Genomic DNA, 21,374 nt, shown 5'->3' with positions numbered 1-21,374 from the left:
ACAAAGCTTGAGCAAAAGGCAGCAGAGGAAGCATTGGCCAATGAAGTACTAGAAAAGTTTGGAGGTTTGGTAAGAGAGTGCAAGGGCATAGAAAGGAAGCTTTCAACAACCTATATTTTGGGTTGGGATGGAGTTGGATTACAACCACAGAATGCCCTTCCCTGTATGATGGGAGCACAAAGAGCTACTCTTTTCAAGGTACTAAAAGAGAGAGCTTTACCATCTTTCACAAAGAGCTACTGTTGAAAAGCTATGGGCCTCTTAGTTTCCTCAAGGTCCAGCCACAACTCTTCATCACAAAGAGCTTTACCATTTGCATCTAGTGGTTCTTTTCAGGTCCGACGGTCTAAATAGTACTTGTATCTGTGAATTTGTAATATAGTTGAGAAACCTAAACCTTTTCCATAATTTTGATTCTAACTAATGAAGTGTGGTTATGTTATTTTACAGGTTAGAGGACTATATCAAGGTGCAACTTCTTCTTTTATTGGAGTGACAGTTGAAAGTTCAATTCTTTTTGGCATTTATTCCCAAACCAAAAAATCACTTCAGGTTTTTCTCTGTCATAGTGATTGAAACGCTGTTCAATGATTTTTTTCGACACCGAAACAAGTTGTTGCACGCTATAACCTCATTAGTTGATGTTGCATATATTTTTACTTACAAAAGTTAATTTTAATCCCTGGTTAATTAAACACTTGTACTATGTCTTGTTTGTGAAGGGAGAACTGAATAGCAGTAAGCCATAACTTCAGTTTATCATTCCTTCAGCAGCTTATGGCGGAGCTATAATCAGCTTAGTACTATGCTCATCAGAGCTGGTAAAAGTAGGTGACTTTTGCCCTCCTGTATTTCAATTGTTTGTTGGCCATATCTCTGCATGTGACACTGAGATCGTCCAGTGTAGGATGCAAGTTCAAGGGACTGATTCGCTGGTTGGAAATTTTGACAAATACAGTAGTCCTCTTGATTGTGCTGTTAAAACAATAAGTAGTGAGGGGGTTAGACAATATCTCTGTATACTTTGAAACATGGAGAATGATGTGATTGGTACTTATTGTCATTTATATTCTCAGCTCAAGGGTATATTTCATGGAGATACTGCAACTTTATTGAGAGAATCTGTTAGAAATGTGATCTTCTTCAGCACTTATGAGTATACACATTACTACATGTACATATATGCAATTGAATTCTGCTTCATCTGTCTATAGCCATCTGCCAAATATATTGATTGATGCAGGGATTGGTACAATCACTGGTGGACTTGGTGGTGATGCAGTAAGTACTTGACAACTTAATGCATATAAGAATCATATGAGACAAGATTTCATAATATTTGGTCTTCTTGACATTACTGGTCCGTGGTTCTACCCCTTTGATGTGGCAAAGACTGTTATTCAGACTGCACCCGATTCAACTTCTAGTAGAAATCCATTTGGCATATTGAGCTCGGTAATATGTAGTTCTTTTCCTCCCCCTGGAATCCTGTATGTTCAAACCACCTTATGGCACATTCTTATCAGGACTGTTTCTGTAGATATACAGGATGAAGGGAATTAAAGGATGCTACACTGGCATTGGTCCCACATTAGCAAGAGCATTTCCTACAAATGCTGCTGCAATTGTTGCATGGGAGCTCACTGCCAAACTTTTGGATTACGCTCAGTTGAAAGCTTATTTGATGATAGTGACTTCCATTATGCTCCTGTCCTCATCCTAATAGCAAACGTGCACTTCTCCAATGGCAAATAATTCGTGTTTTTGTGAGTTTTGTTCTTGTTTGATGCAATATTTAGGTACTGTGTTGTACTACCATGAATTTGTTCATGTTTTATTAGATATAATTCATAAATCATAATTGCTAGTGAGGATGATTTGATTTTTAAGATGTCATCAGATGGAAGCTCTTATGACAAAACCGGTTTAATTACATGAATTCCCAATGTGTGCATATGTTGAAAATATATAATTAGTGGATGTTTTTGAGGTTGTTTAAACAGGGGCAAAATTGGAAACTTTAGCTGATTCGGATTCCAGCTTCTAGTTGAACCAAACAGCATCCTGACTGAACCAAACAGATGCCAGGAATGGACCATTTCGATTCCAATTCCGGAGGGTTCCGATTCCGATTTCATACATTGGATTTTTATTTTGAGATCAGCCCCACCAAAAGTCATTATATACAGATAGCCATTATTATTTCATTGAACATTGCTTGGGGTAAGCTATATGTCGCCATTTGATTATCATTCTAAACCACTATTTCCAAATGTTGTGAGATAAGCAAATCTGAAGGCCAGGAAAGGATTAAATTCAGCACAAATAGAGGTGCGTCACTATAAAAATTGTGGAAAGTAAGCCTCCTGTATAGTAAAATAGTCACCTGACTTTTGCACATTAATGCTTTGGTTCCACCCTAACTACAATCCTCTTACAAAAGACAATATCTTTAACCACATAAAACTGAAACTATTAAGAAACACAAAACATAAGATGATTTTGTCAAATAACTCTTCATTTCTGAAATGAAGAAAATACCTTGTCCAATACTAGGAGTGATCTTAAATATCGAACTACAAGGTGCTCCCTTCCCTTGATACCTAGTTTCAAGATATAATTATCATGGCTGACTTTGAACAATCCAGATCTCCTATCCACACCTACCCATAAGGCATTACAACTGTACATTAGGAACATCTCCCCATGAATTGTAACATGTAGATATGGAAGATGTTCCCAATGTACAGATGTAGGTGTGGGTAGGAGATCCCAGGTCGACTTGAGAGATGATTTTGGCCAACTACCTCAGCCCTTATTGAAGAAATAAAGATTCTGGGTGCCATAGTCTATTTGAACGGACTCTCTTTTAATATTGTCTTTGGGCTTCAATCCATTTCTGCTCACAAGTCTACATTTGGTAATATGTTCTTCACGTCAAGCCCATGGTCTCTCTTTAAGAGATTAAAGCTACATTTGGCTTTCTTTATTTTAAGGACTTTTCTCTACCCCTATGAACATTGAATTTTTAACACAAAAAGGAGATACGTCTTCAAAATAAGAAATGCCAAATGCAGCCTAACAAAATAAGAGCCAAGACATCTGAGTTGGAAATGGTTCCTTCCATTGGAGCACCATTTGCATGGAGATTGGTTCCGCAATCTCCATGCAATCCACATTATTAGTGAGCATGCTCAATAAGTTGGTGGAATGCCATGTCCCACTTTTGGTGGAATACCGAGTGATCATGCTCAATAAGTTGGCGCAACTTTATCTATTAGGCCCAGTGGACATGCTTAAGTCTGACCAACCAATCACAAGTCTGGCCCAACCCTAAGCCCAACTCAAATATGTCTAATTTCAGTACAGGCTGGTCCTGGATTAGACAGATCAAGCCTGACTCGAGACGGGCCTGCTTGATAATTTAATTATTGCTATGGTGCATGGCTATAGAGAAGCCAATAGGCTAGTTGATGCTTTATCTAATATTGGCATGGCGAGAGGTAATATGACTCATTTTACATCTTTCTCTGAGTTGAGTATAAATGTTAAAACTCTCATTCTTGTCGATATTTCAGCCTGTGCCTAGGACTATACTTTCTTTCTTTGGTGGGGGTGCTGTGAGAAGGAAAGGCTGAGAGATTGGTATTATGGTTCCCTTTGATAATGGTTAGCAAGATTTTAGTGTAGCCTCCCTTCACCAGAAATATAGTTTAGGGTTATTAAAAAGATGTATTTGATATGTTTACTTTTAATATGTTTTTGAAATTTATCTTGACTACTTAAAGGAAAAGGTAGGGAAAGGTAAGCAAAACTATACAAGATTTGTAAAGGTTTCCTTATCTTCCCCTTTCCCTATTTTTTTCAGAGTTTCATAGACTTGTTTACTACAATTCATTATAGAAAACAGAGTTGCATACACTCAATTTATGCAATTATGTTATTGCATAAATTAATTCATGCAGTAGCTAATGACCAGCAGTTAGCTATTATATTAAAAAGTTCCTATTCTTCTTTCTATCAATGTAAGAGTTTCACATCTAAAATATTAGAAATCATATATATAATTAACAAGAAGAAACCAATAGAGCAAAGATTCTTTATAAAATTAGTCATTGCCGCCACTATTTCTATTTAATGATATTACAACTTGATCTCCCAAGTTATCATAATCAGTAGTAGTATTGCAGTTTCATTAATTTGATGGATCAACAAGCAAGCATTCTACTTCATGAGGTTCATCCCATGGATGCTTGTTGGACCTGTGCAATCCATCCAGCTCTGTCGCTACTTCCTTCATTGTGGGCCTTTCTTCTCCCGTCATATTAAGACATCTCTTTGCAAGTTTAGTGATTTCACGGAGTTGATCCATGGTGGCTTCATAAACTACTCTTTCCTCCAAAATATCCATCACATTGTCTTCTGCCATTGAAGTAATGAAATAAAGAGCCAAATTTTTTTCTTTCTCAGGTCTATTGAATTCAAGTGCTTTTCTACCAGTTAATAGTTCTGCAAGAACAATGCCAAAACTATAAACATCACTCTTTTCTGTCAATCGACTTGTTTGAAAATACTCTGGGTCTAAGTACCCCATTGTGCCCTGTACTAATGTTGTAAGTTGAGTTTGGTCTAATGGAACTAATCTTGAAGCACCAAAGTCCGATACCTTTGCCATATAATTATCATCCAAAAGAATATTGGAAGGTTTAACATCTCTATGAAAGATTGGAGGAGAGGCTGTAGAATGCATATATGCAAGCGCAGATGCAGTTTCTGTGGCTATCCTTAGACGGTTGTCCCATGAAATTGAAGATTGGTGTCCCTCATCATGAATATGGTGGGACAATGTCCCATTAGTAATGAATTCATAAACTAATAATGGAACTTCAGATTCTAAGCAACAACCTAAAAGTTTCACCACATTTTTATGGTTAATTTGAGATAAAATAACCACCTCATTGATGAATTGTTCAACTTGACTTTCATCAACTATTTTGGACCTCTTAATGGCAACTATCTTATTATTAGGTAAAATTCCTTTGTATACTGTACCATAGCCACCTCGACCTAGGATTCGACTCTCATCATAATTGTTAGTTGCCCTTTTGAGCTCTTCTTCTGCAAATATCTTTGCAACTTCCACACTTGCATCATATGAAGAAAGTTGTTGCCTTAGCAGAAGCCCTCCATTTTGTTGAAAGAATTTTTCTCTACGTATGTTTTGCTTTCTATTCTTAATTCCCCAATATAGCAAATTGACAAATAGCACAAATAGGATGCCAAAGGCAATACCTGCATGAAAATGAGAAAAATTATAAAATGAGAAAGAAATTTTATGGGGTGTTACTTGAAACACTCATAAAACATCCAACCAAATAGGAGAAGCAAAAAATTTTTAAAGTAGTGTTTATCAGATAAACATTTATCTAAAAAACACCTCCTAAGAAATGGATTACAAATATCTAGAGCATTTCCTACTGGTTCAAGAATATTAGAGCAAATGAATTACAAATTCTGATTTATTTTCACTTTAAAACTTGATTTATTCTGTTTGTTTGCAATGCAAATAAAGTAAAATAAAACATGAAGCAAAACAAACCAGAATTTACAATATGATTTATATTCCCATGTATTTGTACTAGAGCAAATAAAAATGTATTGCAAACAAAAGGAGTTCTAGTGGTATACTTTGATTTTTTTTTTTTTTTTTTGTGACAATCTAGTTCTAATTTATCATTGGCGTTTCCAACCTAGTCATAGATTATTTGAGCTCTCTATTGGATCCATCTTCCAGCCACGGGTTCTCCTAACAAATACTCTGTACACACTCTGAAAGCTCAAGCATTCACTCACACATTGGGAATATCTCCTGTAAATTTTACACACATTATGGGAGATATTCATGAATCCTGATGTGCGGTTGGATGCTGTGTTTGCCAAGATTTTATAAGCAGGAGATCCGGGCTTCATCCTCCAAGCCATAGTGAAGGCAAGTCGTGACGGCTAAAAACCAACGGTTTAAGGAGGTTCTACATCAACAGGTATAGATAAAAGAGGAGGGGTGATGATAATTGGCAGAACTCCTAGATTTTTTCCATCCTCCATGGTTGCCACAATTGGTTCCACTATTGTTTACGGTTTGTTTCCCCTTTTCACTCGCAATCTCCCTCCATCCTTCGTCTTCTTCTGAATTTATTTTTGGAAAAATTTACAATCAGTACCTTGGTGATAATTTGGTTCCGGGACTTTAAAATGCAACAATTCAGTATTCAAACTTTTAAGATGTGACAATCAAGTACCCAAATTTTTAAAATATGGCAATCCAATACCTACTGTTAACCAGTCCATTAATCAGTCATTAAGTGACATTTGAAAAATCAAAAATGCCCTTTAAATGTCATCTTATTCTCTTTATCAACCATCCAAATATTGACAATAAAATAAACAATCCCAAATTCTAGATTCTTCTAAACAATCACCAACTTTTTTTGAACAAAAGAGACTAGGATTTGGGATTGTTCATTCTTTTGTTAACTATTGGATGGTTGTTAAAGAGAATTAGATGATATTCAAGGACATTTTTTACTTTTCAAATGTCACTTAACTGTTGATTCATAAACTGATTCATAAACTGATTAACCACAGGTACTAGATTGTCACATTTTAAAAGTTTGAGTATTAAATTATAGTATTTTAAGGTTTGATTACGAAATTGTCATTCGAACTAAAATATAGAGCATTGATAGGGAAATTTCCCTTTTTTTTTCTGTTAAAAGTACGGACAATCCCATATTTTGGCCTAAAAAATAGCATGTGGACATAATAATGTAGTTGAGTTGAGATTTGACAAATAATAATTAATGGAGCTAACTACTTGGGTTGGGGGACTGGTGGAGCTGGGCCATATGGCGATTCCCGAGTAACTGAAGATAATACTTGTATAGATTTTAAATTACCTATGGACGCTTGAATCGCCCGAAGTTTTGTCTGTGAAGGGATGCACCCGCGACCAGTTTTTAATCCGTCCCCGTCCGTGCCAGTTGGACAAGAGCAATGGTGACTCCCAGGCGTATTTGTGCAAATCCCTGCTGATGAACAGTCATTCATATTTGGATCCGCGCATTCATCTATGTCTGCAAGCAATTTATAACAGAAGTTAAATTGGAACTGAATTAAACAAAGACAACCAGATACATAGAAACAGTAGTCTTTGGCGAAGAGGAAGGTAATATACATACCATGACATCCATCTTCGAGATAAGGGTTGCCATGGTAGCCTTCCAAACATTTGCAGAGATATCCCCAATTGTTGGGTGACTTGTAACAGTTGCTGTTGTTGCCACATGCATAAGTAGTTTCGTTTCTCGTCGTAACATTTTCACATGACTTTTCTTTCTCTATTGACCAGTCGAGTATTGTTGGAACCATTCCTCTGTTTCTCTTGTAGAAATCAAAGCCCGAGAGATCGTTTTTGGAGAAGTTGTACCACTCTTTCTCAGCGATGAAAGAGTATTTGCATGGATTAATACCCCATGATGAGTTATCTAGGACCTGCAAATTCATTTGAAGAACCTTTAGTCCCTTGGCGACGGTGGTCTGGCAGTAACGGCCCATGCCGCTGCAGTACAAGTAACACCCGTATTGAAGTCTTCCATGCCAACCGGTTTTATTCCCATTATCGTAGGTACTGTAGGCTAGAATGTTGCAACCGATAGCCGTGAATATGTTGCGAGTGTCGGAGTAAGTGAAGGGCGTTTGAGACATATTCATGAAGATTCTGGACGTGTCAGCACTAACCCACGAATCCTTGTTGTAGCAAACATAGTCCATGAAGGAGTAGACATGCAATTGGCCTTCTTCTAATGATATTTCTTTGACTTCCACCAATGTAGTATTGTTGATGGAACTGTTCTTTTCTTTCTCTTCCATAATTTGAATGTCTGCAGCAAACAATTTGGGAGGGCTGAAAGTGTGATTGCATATCAGCCAGAAACCATCGTCTCTGTAACAGCTTGGGTCGTCTCCAAGGCCGAACGGGTAGGGAACGGTGATGTTCCCACATCTGTCTGGGCAGCCTGGCTTCGCCATGATTGGTGATGAGATCGCAGTTACTATGCAGAGATTCCACAATAACAGTAACAACAGGAGTAGGAGCTGATGAAACAGCAGCATAACCCGAGCTACAGCCATTGTCAAGTTTCTACACTTGACGGAGAGATGTATATTTTCCCCTCCCTCTTTCGTTTGTATATGTTTATAAGCTCCAACATTTAGGAAGCATTCACTGCATTTTCAGCGAAAGTCATTTCCTAATGACACAGATTAATTAATACAATTTGTCGAGAAGTCTATGATCCAAAATAGGACGAAATAAGTAATCAGACCACCCCCCACAATTACCAAACTTATAGTCAATTAAGACTATAAATACAAAGAATTCAATTAATCGGTTTGCCTCAACCAAGAAACGACCCGAAACCCAATAAGATTGGATTAATGCATCTAACACGTAACCTGACCCACTGGGCACCGGCATCCTTAAATTTTTGAGAAATTATCTAACACTAAACCTGACTCACTGGCACCAGCGACCTTAAATTTTTTGGAAATTGTCTAAGACTCACCATACTTTTCAGATTTTTTTAAATTTACCATAATTTTCCATAAAAACCCCATATCAGTAAATTTTTGTTTTTCACAACTCATCATCCATTAGGTCACTATTAGTGTATATCGAAAGAAGTTATCCATGTCAGCATAAATAAAATTTTAATGACGAAGCTGCCCCTTAAAGTAGTCTACTGCTTTATATATAAGATTCTACTCATTTAGAGACGTTTTACTCTCATTGTGATTCTTGAAGGTATTCCATGGAAGGTGAAAATTAGGGTTATGGTCAAAAAATAATAAGGGTATTTATGCAATATTAACAAATGGAATAAATATAATAAAGGGTAAAATGGTAATATATTAACACCCGTTAATTTGTTTAACATCAAATTAAAAGTTATGGTGAGTTTAAGAGATGTTGAAAGGTGATGGTGAGTTTTAAACAATTTTCCAAATTTTTTAAGCCTCCGTTTCAAAAATTATCAGAAATACATATCAAATTGCTACAAGTAAATAGTTTCATGAAGAGCCAAGCATCAACTGGCAAGACTATCCGTTTGGTTGAAGGTTTCCTTAGAAATAAATATTAAAGTATAGGATAAAAAAAGTTATTTATCCTCTTGGATCCACTATGCTTTTTTTTATCATTGGTATCATATTTAGAGTTCAGAAAAAAAAAAGTAAAAAAAATGGGAGAATGACGGTTCAGCCCAGAATTTTTAGCCCAAAATACAGTTGGGGTGGGTGCCAGCTCAGAATTTATGCCAATTCATGGGTGGCCATTGATGTATGGAGTGGGATTTTTGACATTTTGAATGTTTACAACTCTGCAGTAGAATTCAGAAATCTGCATTAGGCCTGTCCGTACTTCTCCAAAAAAATTAAAGCAACGTATAAAATTGAATAAAATTATAAATCGTTTTTTATACTAGATTGGTTACTTGATTCCGACAAAAACATCTGTAAGTTCTTTTTATATATTGCTTTTACTGATATGGCAGTTGTTTTTTTTTTATACTAGATGGTTTTCTTTTTTAAAACAAAATATCTTTAAGCTATTTTTATATAGGGGTTTTTACTGTTTAGTCCACCATCAGAAATCCTAACTCTACCTTATAGCAGTTTAATTCAGAATTCTTAGGTGGAGTGCAGTCTATTTATCCCTCTTATTTATTATTTATATATTACTTTATTAATACGATAGTTGCTTTTATTTTCAAAAACAAAACCAATCATGTTGTTCAACAATCCCTGAGATGAAGCATGGGGGATCTTGTAGAAAGATGGGGTTTCGTTTAGTAAAAGGCCATCGGCATTGCAAGGGCTTGCGGCTTGGTGGGAGCTGTAAGTGCCGGGTCGGAGTAGGTTTCTGTTGAGCTTGCATTGATACCTATGTCAGAGAAGTTGGGAACCATAGATTGGATGACCATTGGTGGTGAGGCTAATTTCAAATTCGAATTTGACATTTTCGAGCAGGGTTTTGTTTTTGAGAGTTTTTTAGGCAAGACTTTGGGGCCTAAGCCAAAAGGAGCATCGGTAAGAATGAGGCATTGATAGGAATGGGGTTGAAGCTTGTTACATAAGTCATTAGTGATGGACACCCAACCTATGTGAAAGGAGATCCCTAGAATTAGGTTGAATAGGTAAAAACGAGTCGCTAGATGACATAGGAAAGCATTATCATTTGTGTCCCATTTCAGATGCCAAAATAAGATAGCGTTCACTGCAATTTGAGGTGGTTGAGCATTAGGCTCTTAATTAGTTAAGAATAGTGTGTGAAGTGCATGCTAAATAATAAACCTAAGTGAGTGTGAAGTGTGGCTGTTTTTAAGAGAGATCTAGGGCTGACTCTCTAAAATACTAATAACTCCAAGAGGGGAACAAGGCTGAAATATTCCAAAACAAAAGAACCAATAAAGAAATGGTGAATTGAGTTGGTTGTCAAATTAGCTAGTTACGAGAAAGAGGAAATGTTGGAGCAGTCTAACTCCACCCATACTCTATAACATAACCTATCAAACCTAAGTGTTGATTGAAGTCCAAAAGACATCACCATGAATACTTTTTCTCACCGCAATGGTCAGATTGTTCGATCATCTTGTAATTTTGAATCTTGTGGGGGATTGTTGGAGGAAGATTCAAAATTTCAAGAATCTCTCCTCCTTTCCCTTGTACTTTTTGTTTTGTATTTTTTCTCTTCCCTCTCTTGAATGCATGGAAAAACTTCTTATCTCACATTGTTTATGAAAGGAGTAGAGGTGGAGTATATCTATAGTTTTGCTCTCTCTATGGATGGGGACCCATAGAAGGAAAGCACTATAGATATCCCATGCATGTGAAGGGGGTTGGAGGTGCTTTTCATATGCATGCGCGGGTGTGGATGTGGGTGTGTATATATGCGCACGATGCACCGAATGTATTAATCGTTTAACTTTTAAATTTCGAATTTAATTTTTGAACGTTTTTCTTTTCCTTTTCGTGTCTCTTCCTTTCTGTGTACCTCTGTATCTATTCGGGTGACTGAGGACACTCTATGAAAGGAGTATTGGTTGACCCAATTTACACACCAGAACATATTCGACAGTCTTCTCTTCTCTGTCTTCTCTATCAATCTAAGCATCATTTCTCTGTAGTTCGCAGAGGTCTAGTAAGTGAGTGCACGTCTATCAATGGCCTGTGAGTTGTTTTATCTTGGTGACTGATTTGCAATCACCCGACTGTACCATAGGGGGCAAATACAGTTTTAAGGAGATTGACCAAGTGGCACGACTCAACTCTCATTTTCTCTACAAGTTCTCAGTTTCGCAGTTCTGCAACATCACACTCTTGCAAGTTCCTATTTAGAAAGCGATTACCGATAAGTTCCATTCTATCTTCTTTACTATTTCTCCAACAGTTTAATAATAAATTTTATATATTTATTATTTTAATTTTAGGGGATAACTTGACACAGTCCACCTCAAATTTGTCACTGAATTAATTTTAGTTGCACAATTTCTATCTTTGCCTTCAGATTTGCCGTTCTCTAAGACTGTTTGGTTTAAAAGAAAAAATAGGGGAAAGAAGGGAAATGTAGTTATAAGCCTTGTAAAGTTTCTCTACGTTTTCCTTCCTTTCCCTACATTTTCAGTCAATCCAAACGAGTTGTAAATTGACGGCTTAATTGGATTATAATTTCTAGGTTGCTCTTTGACAAATTAAACTTTTTGAAAATCTCTTTCAAGAGTTAATAAAAGACTTTCAATCCTTGGGGAGCTTGTACTTGAAATCAAATGACCTTTGATAATTCTACTATTTGAAAAACTTTCTAAAAGATAGGTCGGTAAAAGGTCCATTTGATAATAGTGATTTGAGAGTTTGATTACTGGTACATAATGCATGTGATAGAACATATGCATGTCTCAAATACATGCATGTCATATATACATATATAAATAGGCTCTCCATGATAAGGTCGGCAGACACATCATGTGCACCCTCAATAAATTCTCATGCATGAGTACTCCCATAATATAAATATGTAATATAGAAAAAGAAGCCCAACATATATACTTACCTTTATATGGCTGTCGCATACACATTATAGAGTCATAATCTTATAAATAAACAAATAGGAGTCCAAGTCAACTCGAGTTAGGTCAGGTGGAGCCGTGAGCCCAACCTAAGTAATTGAACCACCCAAACCCACTCCAATAATTTTTCGCTTCCTTTTGTTTTTGATATTATATTATATTATATATAATTCTCATTTCTTAAAATTTAAGAAAACTATTCTTATGGGTGGACGAAGGACATAGCGTGGACAGGCTGGTTTTTTTTTTTCCTTAATTTTTATTTTTTTTAAAGAGAGGCTGGTTGCCATGAAGGCGAAGTAAGGATGTTGACATTTAGCCTATTTCTTTCAGGACAATAATGATGAATAAATTTGCCTTTCTACCATTTTGGAAAGGGAAAAATAAAAGAAAATAAAAGAAGGAGTGTAACATTTTGTTTTATTTTCCTTTTACCCTTAATTTGATTTGATGGTCAGCAGCTGCCCTTGTTTGTCTATTAAATTTTCAACTTAAAACATGTCCTTGATGGTTATAAGGGCCTTTTTAACCATTGAAACGAAAAAGGTTAAAAGATGAAAGGAGAGACGTTGGTTGGAGTTGGAGATCATTTATTTAGGGAACTTCACCTGTCTTTTAAAACTGAACCGGATAATGAATCGGTTGGGGTCCAGTTTTCCAGTCAAATGATTTCATCATTTAAATTGAATGGACAGCATGTTTTGATAAAAATAAAAGAAAAAAATGGCCAAAACTGCTGACAGGTTTGAATGGTTCAATTGTCCGGATCAATAATTTATTGGTCAAATCAATACTTTTTTAGCAAAATAACGGTTTTAGAGTAAAACAGAACCGGTCACCTGACCGATTCCCAGTTTTCCAGTCCGACCATCCGGTCCAGTCTGGTTTTGAAAACCATGCCTAACAATATTCTTCTTTCTTAAATTGATTAGGAAACCCGGTTTTAGTGAAATAAATTGTGTAATGCTGCTCGCCTGCAACGTATCAAACTTGAAAATGGAAAATTCTCCTTGGCATACTGATGTAAAAGCCTTCTTATATACCTCAGCTCCAAAGAGTGAAGGGCAGTATTAAGGTCGCCTATGAACATGTCCACTCCTGCTGTATTCCTATTTGGGCAAAGGTTGAAAGCCTAAGATCAACTGCCATTAATGGTTCAAATGGATAGATTTGGTGGCTTCAAAAAAATCTACGCAAAAACCTATCAGGCTTGAAGTGACTAGCACGGGTCCACCCTTATCTTGTGCTGAATTTCAATTGAGTATAATGGAGGCAATGAAGATCGATACTTGACAATTTGGTCAAACAGGCTCTAGTTCATGGTTTTCAAAATCAGACCGAACCGGACAGTCAGACCAAAAAAACGGGAATTAGTCTGTTTTCCTCCAAAACCGCTTTTTCTCTAAAACCATTATTTTTTGTCAGAACACTGCTGAACCGGCTGATTAATCGTTCAAACGGTTTTAACCGTTTTCCAATTTTTTACATTTTTTAAATTTTTTGATTTTTTTGTCAGAATGGGCTGGTCGTTCCGTTCGGGTCGGACCATTTGAACCGGTAACTAGACCCCTGACCGGTTTGATCACCGGTTCGTTTTTAAAAACCATGCTTTGGTAACATGTTTAGGAAATCATTCAATTTAAAAGTTAAAACTGTTAGGTGAGATCCTTACATCAATATTTAATACATTTCAACCACAAGGTACATTTAATTAGTTTAGAGAAACGTCATGATATATTTAAGTAATTTTTCTTTCTTTTTAATATTGTTAAGATATATATTATTTTTCTTAGTTTTTTCCTAATTAGGTAAAGGTCAAGATTCTAGTCTTTCCTTATTATAATTATAACGGTCAAGAACCTAGCTTGTGTTTGCATTTTTATTGCCACATATCCATGCTTTCATGTAAAATGAAACTAAGGGCACATTTGATTCGCATAGAATCGGAATCAGAATAGCCCATTCAATTTGGTGTGTTTTTTAACAAAAAAAAACTCCGCAAAAAGAAGCAAAAATGCTTAAGTGGCAAATGAAAATATCAAAATTCAATTCAAATGCAAAATGCTTAGAAATTCCAATGTTTTGGAGAAGGGATAAGTCAAACAAAAGTGAGTTTATTTGGGATAAATTATAAAGTCGACTAATTAGTTGGAAAGTAAAATCATTATCTTTCACAGGGAAACAAGCCCTGATGCAATCAATCAGCCAAATAGTTCCTACCATTTGCACGAGTGTAATGGAATTTCCAAAAAAAATAAGATAATTGAGATGGAAAAAATTTAAAGGTTTTTTTATTGGAATGAGATGGATGGATGGGACGAAATAGGGGAATATTTTGAATAAATCTTTGATTTGTATGCTAAGTTGGTGATTCTTGTCACAAAAGAATGATTTATGGGTTCAATTATTGCAGAGTAAATAATTAACAAATTGTTTGGTTTATGGTTGAGCTGGCTTTAGGTGCCACATCACTTTCGTGGCCGCTTATCACTTCGGCCACGTCCCACCATGTTTTAACATAAGTACAACCTAAATAAGAGCGTCGTATGGATAAGGACAGCTCCGCTGGAGATTAGGTCTTATCCTCAAAACTTCGGCAGACAACCTCATCTTGACAACCCGGGAGCCTCATTCGTATAGGATATGGATCATTGGCTATAAAAGGTAAACCATGCTCGAGGTAAGGGATCTGACTTCTGATTTTTTTACTATACTGTTGCTCTGCTTGGACCAATACAACTCTCTCGACTGCTCTGCCCGACCACCCACCATTCTCGACCAACTTGAGCGTCGGAGTACCTACCTGGGGAACACCTCCTCGGGCCTCTAACTCTTTTCTTTGTTTTAGATCTTGGAGTGTGGCTTTTTCCTCCCAATGTCTGTCCACCTTGGCCTCGTACAGTTGCCAGGAGTATCTGACTGAGACCTCGATTCAAGAAACACCTTGGATCAAGCAGCATTAGATTGGCGCCATCTGTGGGAATCGCACAAATTTCAAAATTTCGTTTTGTGCAATCAAGAAAGATGCCAAGAAACGCTTCCGATCACTCTACAGGCTGCTCCCCATCTTGAGGATCCTGATCTCATTGCAGTCCTCCGCACAACAAAATTTAGCAACCCCAATAGCACACCACGGTTGACCCCGCCCAATTCCAGGCGATGCAAGAGAAGGCCGACCATATCTTGGCGATGATGTAGATGCTGGGATCAATAGCACCACCTCCTCAGACTGTTCCTCCTCCAGCTCCAAAAAGCGTTGGTCTCTCCTTGCCCTGAGGACTCCAAAAAGTGTTGGTCTGATAAGGGTAAGGCGCAATCTGACCAAGAAAGACAACATACATCCAGAAAGTCGGGCCCCTTAGCCTGATCCCATGAATGTGACAACCATAGGCGAACACACCAACTTGCCTAGATTCCGGTGAAAGAAAGACTCGATAAGCAAATGCAACAGCAAGTCCCCGTTGCCAAGTCTAGTTCAGTTAAAGATCGCCTAGCAGCACTCAAGAAGGAAAAAACTACGCACACAGCGCTGGACAATAGGGGCGCGGAGATCAAGGAACTCAGATAGCGTCTGACTAAGTTGGAACATAGCCAAGCCAAAGAAGCGTGGCTCCTCCCGTGGTCTGACCAGTGGAGCCCAGTAGCCAGCCCACCAAGGAGCCACCCTTCGCATAGGACATTGTGGACAAGCTACCCTAGCCGGCTAGCGAGTACTACAGTTTGAGAGGTATGACGGATCCACAAACCCCAACGATCAGCTCGAAGCCTTCAAGGCCTAGATGATGCTACACAGCTTGTCCGAAGCCCTGATGTGCAAAGCTCTCATGGTGACCCTCAAGGGAGTGGCTCTAACATGGTATTCCTCCCTTCCCCCATGCTCCATCTCCTCTTTGGAGAAGCTGCAGAACTAGTTCCTAGCACAGTTCATGGCTAGCCAAAGACACTGGAAAACTTCCATAAGCCTCATGCAGGTGGGATAGAGGAAAGGAGAGTCCCTCAGAGAGTACCTGGCATGATTCAACTTCGAAGCCCTACAGGTCTGACCACTGAACCAGCCGGTGGATTTCACAGCTATCATGCATGGCCTGCACCCCTCTTCGTTCAACTTCTCAATCTCGTAGAACCCTCCTCAGATTGTGGCCGCACTGATGGCTCATTCCTAGAAATACATCAACGCCGAAAAATCACTAGCACAACTGAGAAACAAGGAAGAACAACACGACAAAAAGAGAAGGGATCCTGAGGAGCACAAGACAGAGAGGGCGGACTGAGACAACAAAAGATAGGACTGCCGACCAGACCAAAGATCGAGAACCCCGCCGCCAACCTACAGAAATTTCATGCCGTTGAATGCACTGTGGCTTGAAATTTTGATACAAATTCGTGACCACAACTACGTCAAATGGCCTTAGAAGATGAAATCCCAAAATAACAAGAGGAATCTGGACAAGTACTACGAGTTCCATCAGGACCACAGCCACAATAATGACAACTGCTATGATCTGCACTACCACATCGAGGATCTGATCAAGTGCAGATACCATGATGGGTTTATTGACAATGAGGACGACAAGCCAAAGGAAGAACCACACCCAGTAACCAGACCCCCATCTCGAGCTCCCCCAGCCGGAGTGATCGCTATAATCTGAGGAGGGATGGCCATCGGAGGAGAGAGTAGCTTGGGTCGTAAGGTGTATGCGCGGTTACTCAATATCGACGATAGGTAACAAAAAATAAGACAGGAAGATTTGATCACCTTCATGGAGGACGACCTCAAGGGGGTTCAGACCCCATACGACAACACCTTGGTGATCACAACCAAGATAGCAAACATTGAATTGCTCTTTGAAGAAGCCTTTAAACAGCTCGGCATCGACAAAGAACAGCTCAGCCTGGTCAACACTCCCCTAATGAGCTTCTCTAGAGAGTCCCTCATGCCAAGTGGGAAGATCAACCTTCCTCTTTTGATTGGAGACAGTGATATCACTTCCATAGCAATGATCGACTTAATCGTTGTTAGCTGACCCTCGTCCTACAACCCCATCCTTGGCCGGCCAACCTTGAATGCTTTGTGGGCCTCTGTCCCCACATTCCACCTAGCAATGAAATTCCTGACTCCATACGGAGTGGGATAAGCACATGGAAAGCAGAGGGTAGAACGACAATGTTACTTGACATCTACCAAGGAAAGTGCCAAGCCACGGAGATGCTGACCACGAAGAGCATAGACCTGCAAGACGAGCTAAAGACACAGCGTGGCCAGCCCGTTGAAGATCTCATCCAGGTGTCGCTCTCCAAAGAAGACCTTGAGAAGATGGTCTAGGTCAGATCCCTCTTAGAAGATCGTCTTTGGGAAGATCTTGTATAACTACTGAAGGACCATGCCGACGTATTCGCTTGGTCAGTGGCGGACATGTCGAGGATCCACCCCAAGGTCATCACCCACCGCCTAAACGCCGACCCATGCTACCGTTCCATCAGGCAGATGAAAAGGAGCTTCACTGTAGAACGGTGGTAGGTGATCAACATAGAGTTCATTGACCTTGGGGTCCAGAAAGCCAATGGGAAGTCAAGTACTTGGACTGGATGGCCAAGGTGGTGATGGTGAAGAAGGCCAATGGGAAGTGGAGGATCTGCATAGAGTTCATTGACCTAATAAATCTTGTCACAAAGACAACTTCCCCCTGTCGAGGATTGACCAGCTCGTCGACACAACGATAGGGAACGAGCTCCTAAGCTTCATAGACATGTTCTCAGGTTATAACCAGATCCAAAGGCATCCAGACGACTAGGAGAAGACTACCTTCATCACTAACCACAAAATCTACTACTACAAGGCAATGCCATTTGGCCTCAAGAACGCCAATGCTACCTATCAGCGACTAGTGAACAAGGTGTTCAAAGATCAGCTCAGCCGCAATGTTGAAGCATATGTAGATGGCATGCTGGTGAAGAGCAAGAAGGCTAAGCACCACCTAGCTAACCTCAAGGAAGTCTTAGGCACCCTTAGGAAGTATTGAATGAAGTTGAACCTGACCAAATGTGCTTTCGGGGCCGGCTCTGGAAAATTCCTGGGGTTCATGGTTACACAACGAGGAATTGGAGCCAATCCAAAAAAAATCAAGGCCATCCTCAACATGCAGTCACCTTAGACTTACATAGAAGTGCAACGCCTCACCGGATGAGTAGCCACCCTTAGCAGATTTATGTCAAAGTCCGTGGGCAAATAACTGCCCTTCTTCAAGGACCTAAAGAAGATGAAAGACTTCCAGTGGACCGAGGAATGTGAATGGTCCTTCCGGAAGTTGAAGAGGTATCTAAGTTTGTTGCCTCTCCTCACAAAGCCAAGACCTAGGAATGAGCTACTGCCCTGTCTCTCAACTGCAGACGAGGTGGTTAGCTCGATATTGGTAAAGGAAGAGGACTGGGTACAAAGGCCAATCTACTATACCATCAAGGTTCTCAATGGTGCGGAAACCTGATACTCAAACCTGGAGAAAGTTGCCTTGGCCCTGATCACTTAGGCAAGAAAGCTCAGACCATACTTCCAAGCCCACAACGTCTGAGTACTCACCGACGAGCCCTCTTAAACAAGTCTTACAGAGGATAGAAGCATCTAGCCACCTAGTTAAATGGAGCATGGAGCTGAGCAAATTTTACATTGATTACGCACCTCGGTCGGCCATCAAAGCCCAGACGTTGGCCGATTTTCTAGTCAAATGCACTTTCTCAATGCAGGACCCAGTTGCCGCACCACAGATATGGACTCTCCATGTGGACGGTTCATCCAATAAGCAAGGTAGTGGGGCTGGCCTCATCCTCCTCGGCCCCGACAACATGGTATTAGAGCACGCCCTTAGATTCAAGTTCAAGGTCTCCAACAATGAAGCTGAGTATGAGGCTTTAATCATGGGATTTTGGCTCACCCTAGACCTCGGTGCCCGACGAGTCGAGGCCTTCAGTGATTCCCAATTGGTGGTCAACCAGATCCACAAGTACTTTGAGACAAGGACACCAACTATGGCAAGATACCTACAAAAAGTGCAAGAGCTCACTCAACGGCTCGAGCACTTTACCATCCAGCAGATACCTCGGGCCAAGAAGATACAGGCGGATGCACTCTCAAAGCTTGCTAGCTTGGCATAGACCGACCTCAACCAAGCAGTTCGGAATGACATGTTGGCCCAGCCTAGCATCGTGCCTATCGCATTCCTCGTCTTTCCAGTTCAGCACCACCCATCCTGGATGGGCTTCACAATATAGTATTTCCGGGATGGCACACTACCAAAAGACCGAGCAGAAGCCAAGAGTCTCGCACATAGGTCAGCCCGATACTGCCTCATCTAGGGACAGCTCTACCACCGGTCACATACTCTCCCCTACCTTAGGTGTCTCTCCCCTTCTGAGGCTAACTATGTCCTCATGGAGATACACGAGGGTATTTGCTAAGATCATCCCAACGCCCAAACCATGGATCACAAGGCACATCAGCAAGGATGCTTTTAGCCGAACATGAAGCAAGATACAGCCTAGCTCGTCAGGAAGTGCGATTGCTGTCAGAGGCACTCCAATCTTCATCATCAGCCAACGGTCCCTTTGAAGATATTCACAAGTCTGTGGCCCTTTGCACAGTGGGGAATGGATATCCTCGGACTTTTTCCTATCATGGTCGGGTAGAAGAAGTTCCTTCTGGTTGTAGTGGACTATTTCACCATGTGGGTGGAAGCTGAAGACTTGGCACGCATTACTGCACAGAATGCCCGAAATTTCTTTTAGCAAGGTATTGTTTGCTGGTTTGGCATTCCTCGAGTTCTCATCATTGATAACAGTGCACAGTTCACTGATCGTAAGTTCGAAGCCTTCTATGCCAACCTGAAGATCGACCACCAAACCATGGCCATTAACCGACCTCAGAGCAATGGACAAACCAAAGTGACCAATTGAAACCTACTGCATGGCCTAAAGACCAGACTTGACCAGGCTAAGGAAAGGTGGGTTGAGGAGTTGCCAAGTATTTTTTGGGCATACAGGACCACACTACGGACAGCTATCGGAGAGATGCCATTTAGCTTAGCATATAGGACCAAAGCCATGATCCCCGTGGAGATAGGCTCACCAACCCTCCGAACCAAGTTCTACAATGAGGAGCAAAACATTGAGGACCTCCATGCCGAGCTTGACCTGGTGGAGGAAGCACGGAACCGAGAATACCTCAAGATGGTAGCACAACAACATAGAATTGCAAAGTACTACAACTCCAAAGTCTGAAGAAGAGAGTTCAAGACAAGAGACCTTGTCCTTCGCAGAGTCACAGTACCCATGCCAGGAGAAGGAAAGCTCGGACCAAACTAGAAAGGACTGTACAGGGTGACCAAAGTCCTCAGATTTGGTACCTATATACTAGAAGACCTCGATGGAACACCCATTTCGAGGAGTTGGAATATCCAGAATTTGAGGATGTACTATCAATAATCTACATCAATAAAGACTATCTTCCCTACATTTAATTGTCCATCATGCACTACACGGCACACACCCACTGCACGACACACACCGTTCACACGCTGCTTATCACATGCCACACAATGATGATTGCCCAACCAAACTGTAGCAGCCACGACACCCATGCACTAACTTGGCCGAACCATAACAGCCAGAGCCCATGACACATCCAGCAGCGCATAGCCAATCAAGACAACCGACTCTACCGATGATGGCCAAAGCCCGAAGTGGGAAGGACACCCCTGCCTACTAAGGCTAAAGGGCGGCCACCGAACTTTACACACCTTGCTGACTAGATGTCAAGACCAGATGTCAACTGAGCATCCCCAAGTGATGAGAGCTTGGAAGCATCTCGGCCAGCGAAGGCCGGAGACTAGGACTTCAAGATCTCGGCTACCCTAGACCTCAGCCAGGATAAGACCGAGGCTTACAACTAAGTTCGATGGAATAAAAAAGAAAAGAGAAAGATGCATAGCTTGGAATAAAAAGTGTCTTTCATTAATCTCAAGATAATTACCTATGTAAAAGCTCAACATTCCAAGCCGTATACATTAGTAACAAAAAAAAGAGAGAAAAGGATAAACACTAGAAGAACATCACAAAATCGGCAGTAGTGGTGGGCGAACGCCTCACTCCTCAGCCTAGTGCCCCTTAGCCTCCTTGAGCACTTCGGCAGCACTAGTGTCGTCC

The 21,374-nt window shown here is 40.0% G+C and overlaps 1 protein-coding gene across 1 annotated transcript; it reads right to left on the bottom strand.

Moving 5' to 3' along the window:
• Positions 1-4,085: 4,085 nt before the first annotated feature.
• LOC148872185 (wall-associated receptor kinase 5-like) lies at positions 4,086-8,305 on the bottom strand. Its single transcript, XM_088967728.1, has 3 exons — positions 7,239-8,305; positions 6,957-7,133; positions 4,086-5,292 (listed from the first exon to the last, which is right to left on the bottom strand). Exons 1-3 carry the CDS (start codon positions 8,188-8,190, stop codon positions 4,196-4,198), a joined length of 2,226 nt encoding a protein of 741 aa, XP_088823854.1. The 5' UTR covers positions 8,191-8,305; the 3' UTR covers positions 4,086-4,195.
• Between the last annotated feature and the right edge of the window lie 13,069 nt (positions 8,306-21,374).

This window comes from Nelumbo lutea, chromosome 2 (assembly GCF_056320005.1).
Source record: "Nelumbo lutea isolate HS-2025 chromosome 2, American lotus-T2T, whole genome shotgun sequence".
NCBI lineage: Eukaryota > Viridiplantae > Streptophyta > Magnoliopsida > Proteales > Nelumbonaceae > Nelumbo > Nelumbo lutea.
This window is presented reverse-complemented; position numbering and strand designations above follow the sequence as displayed.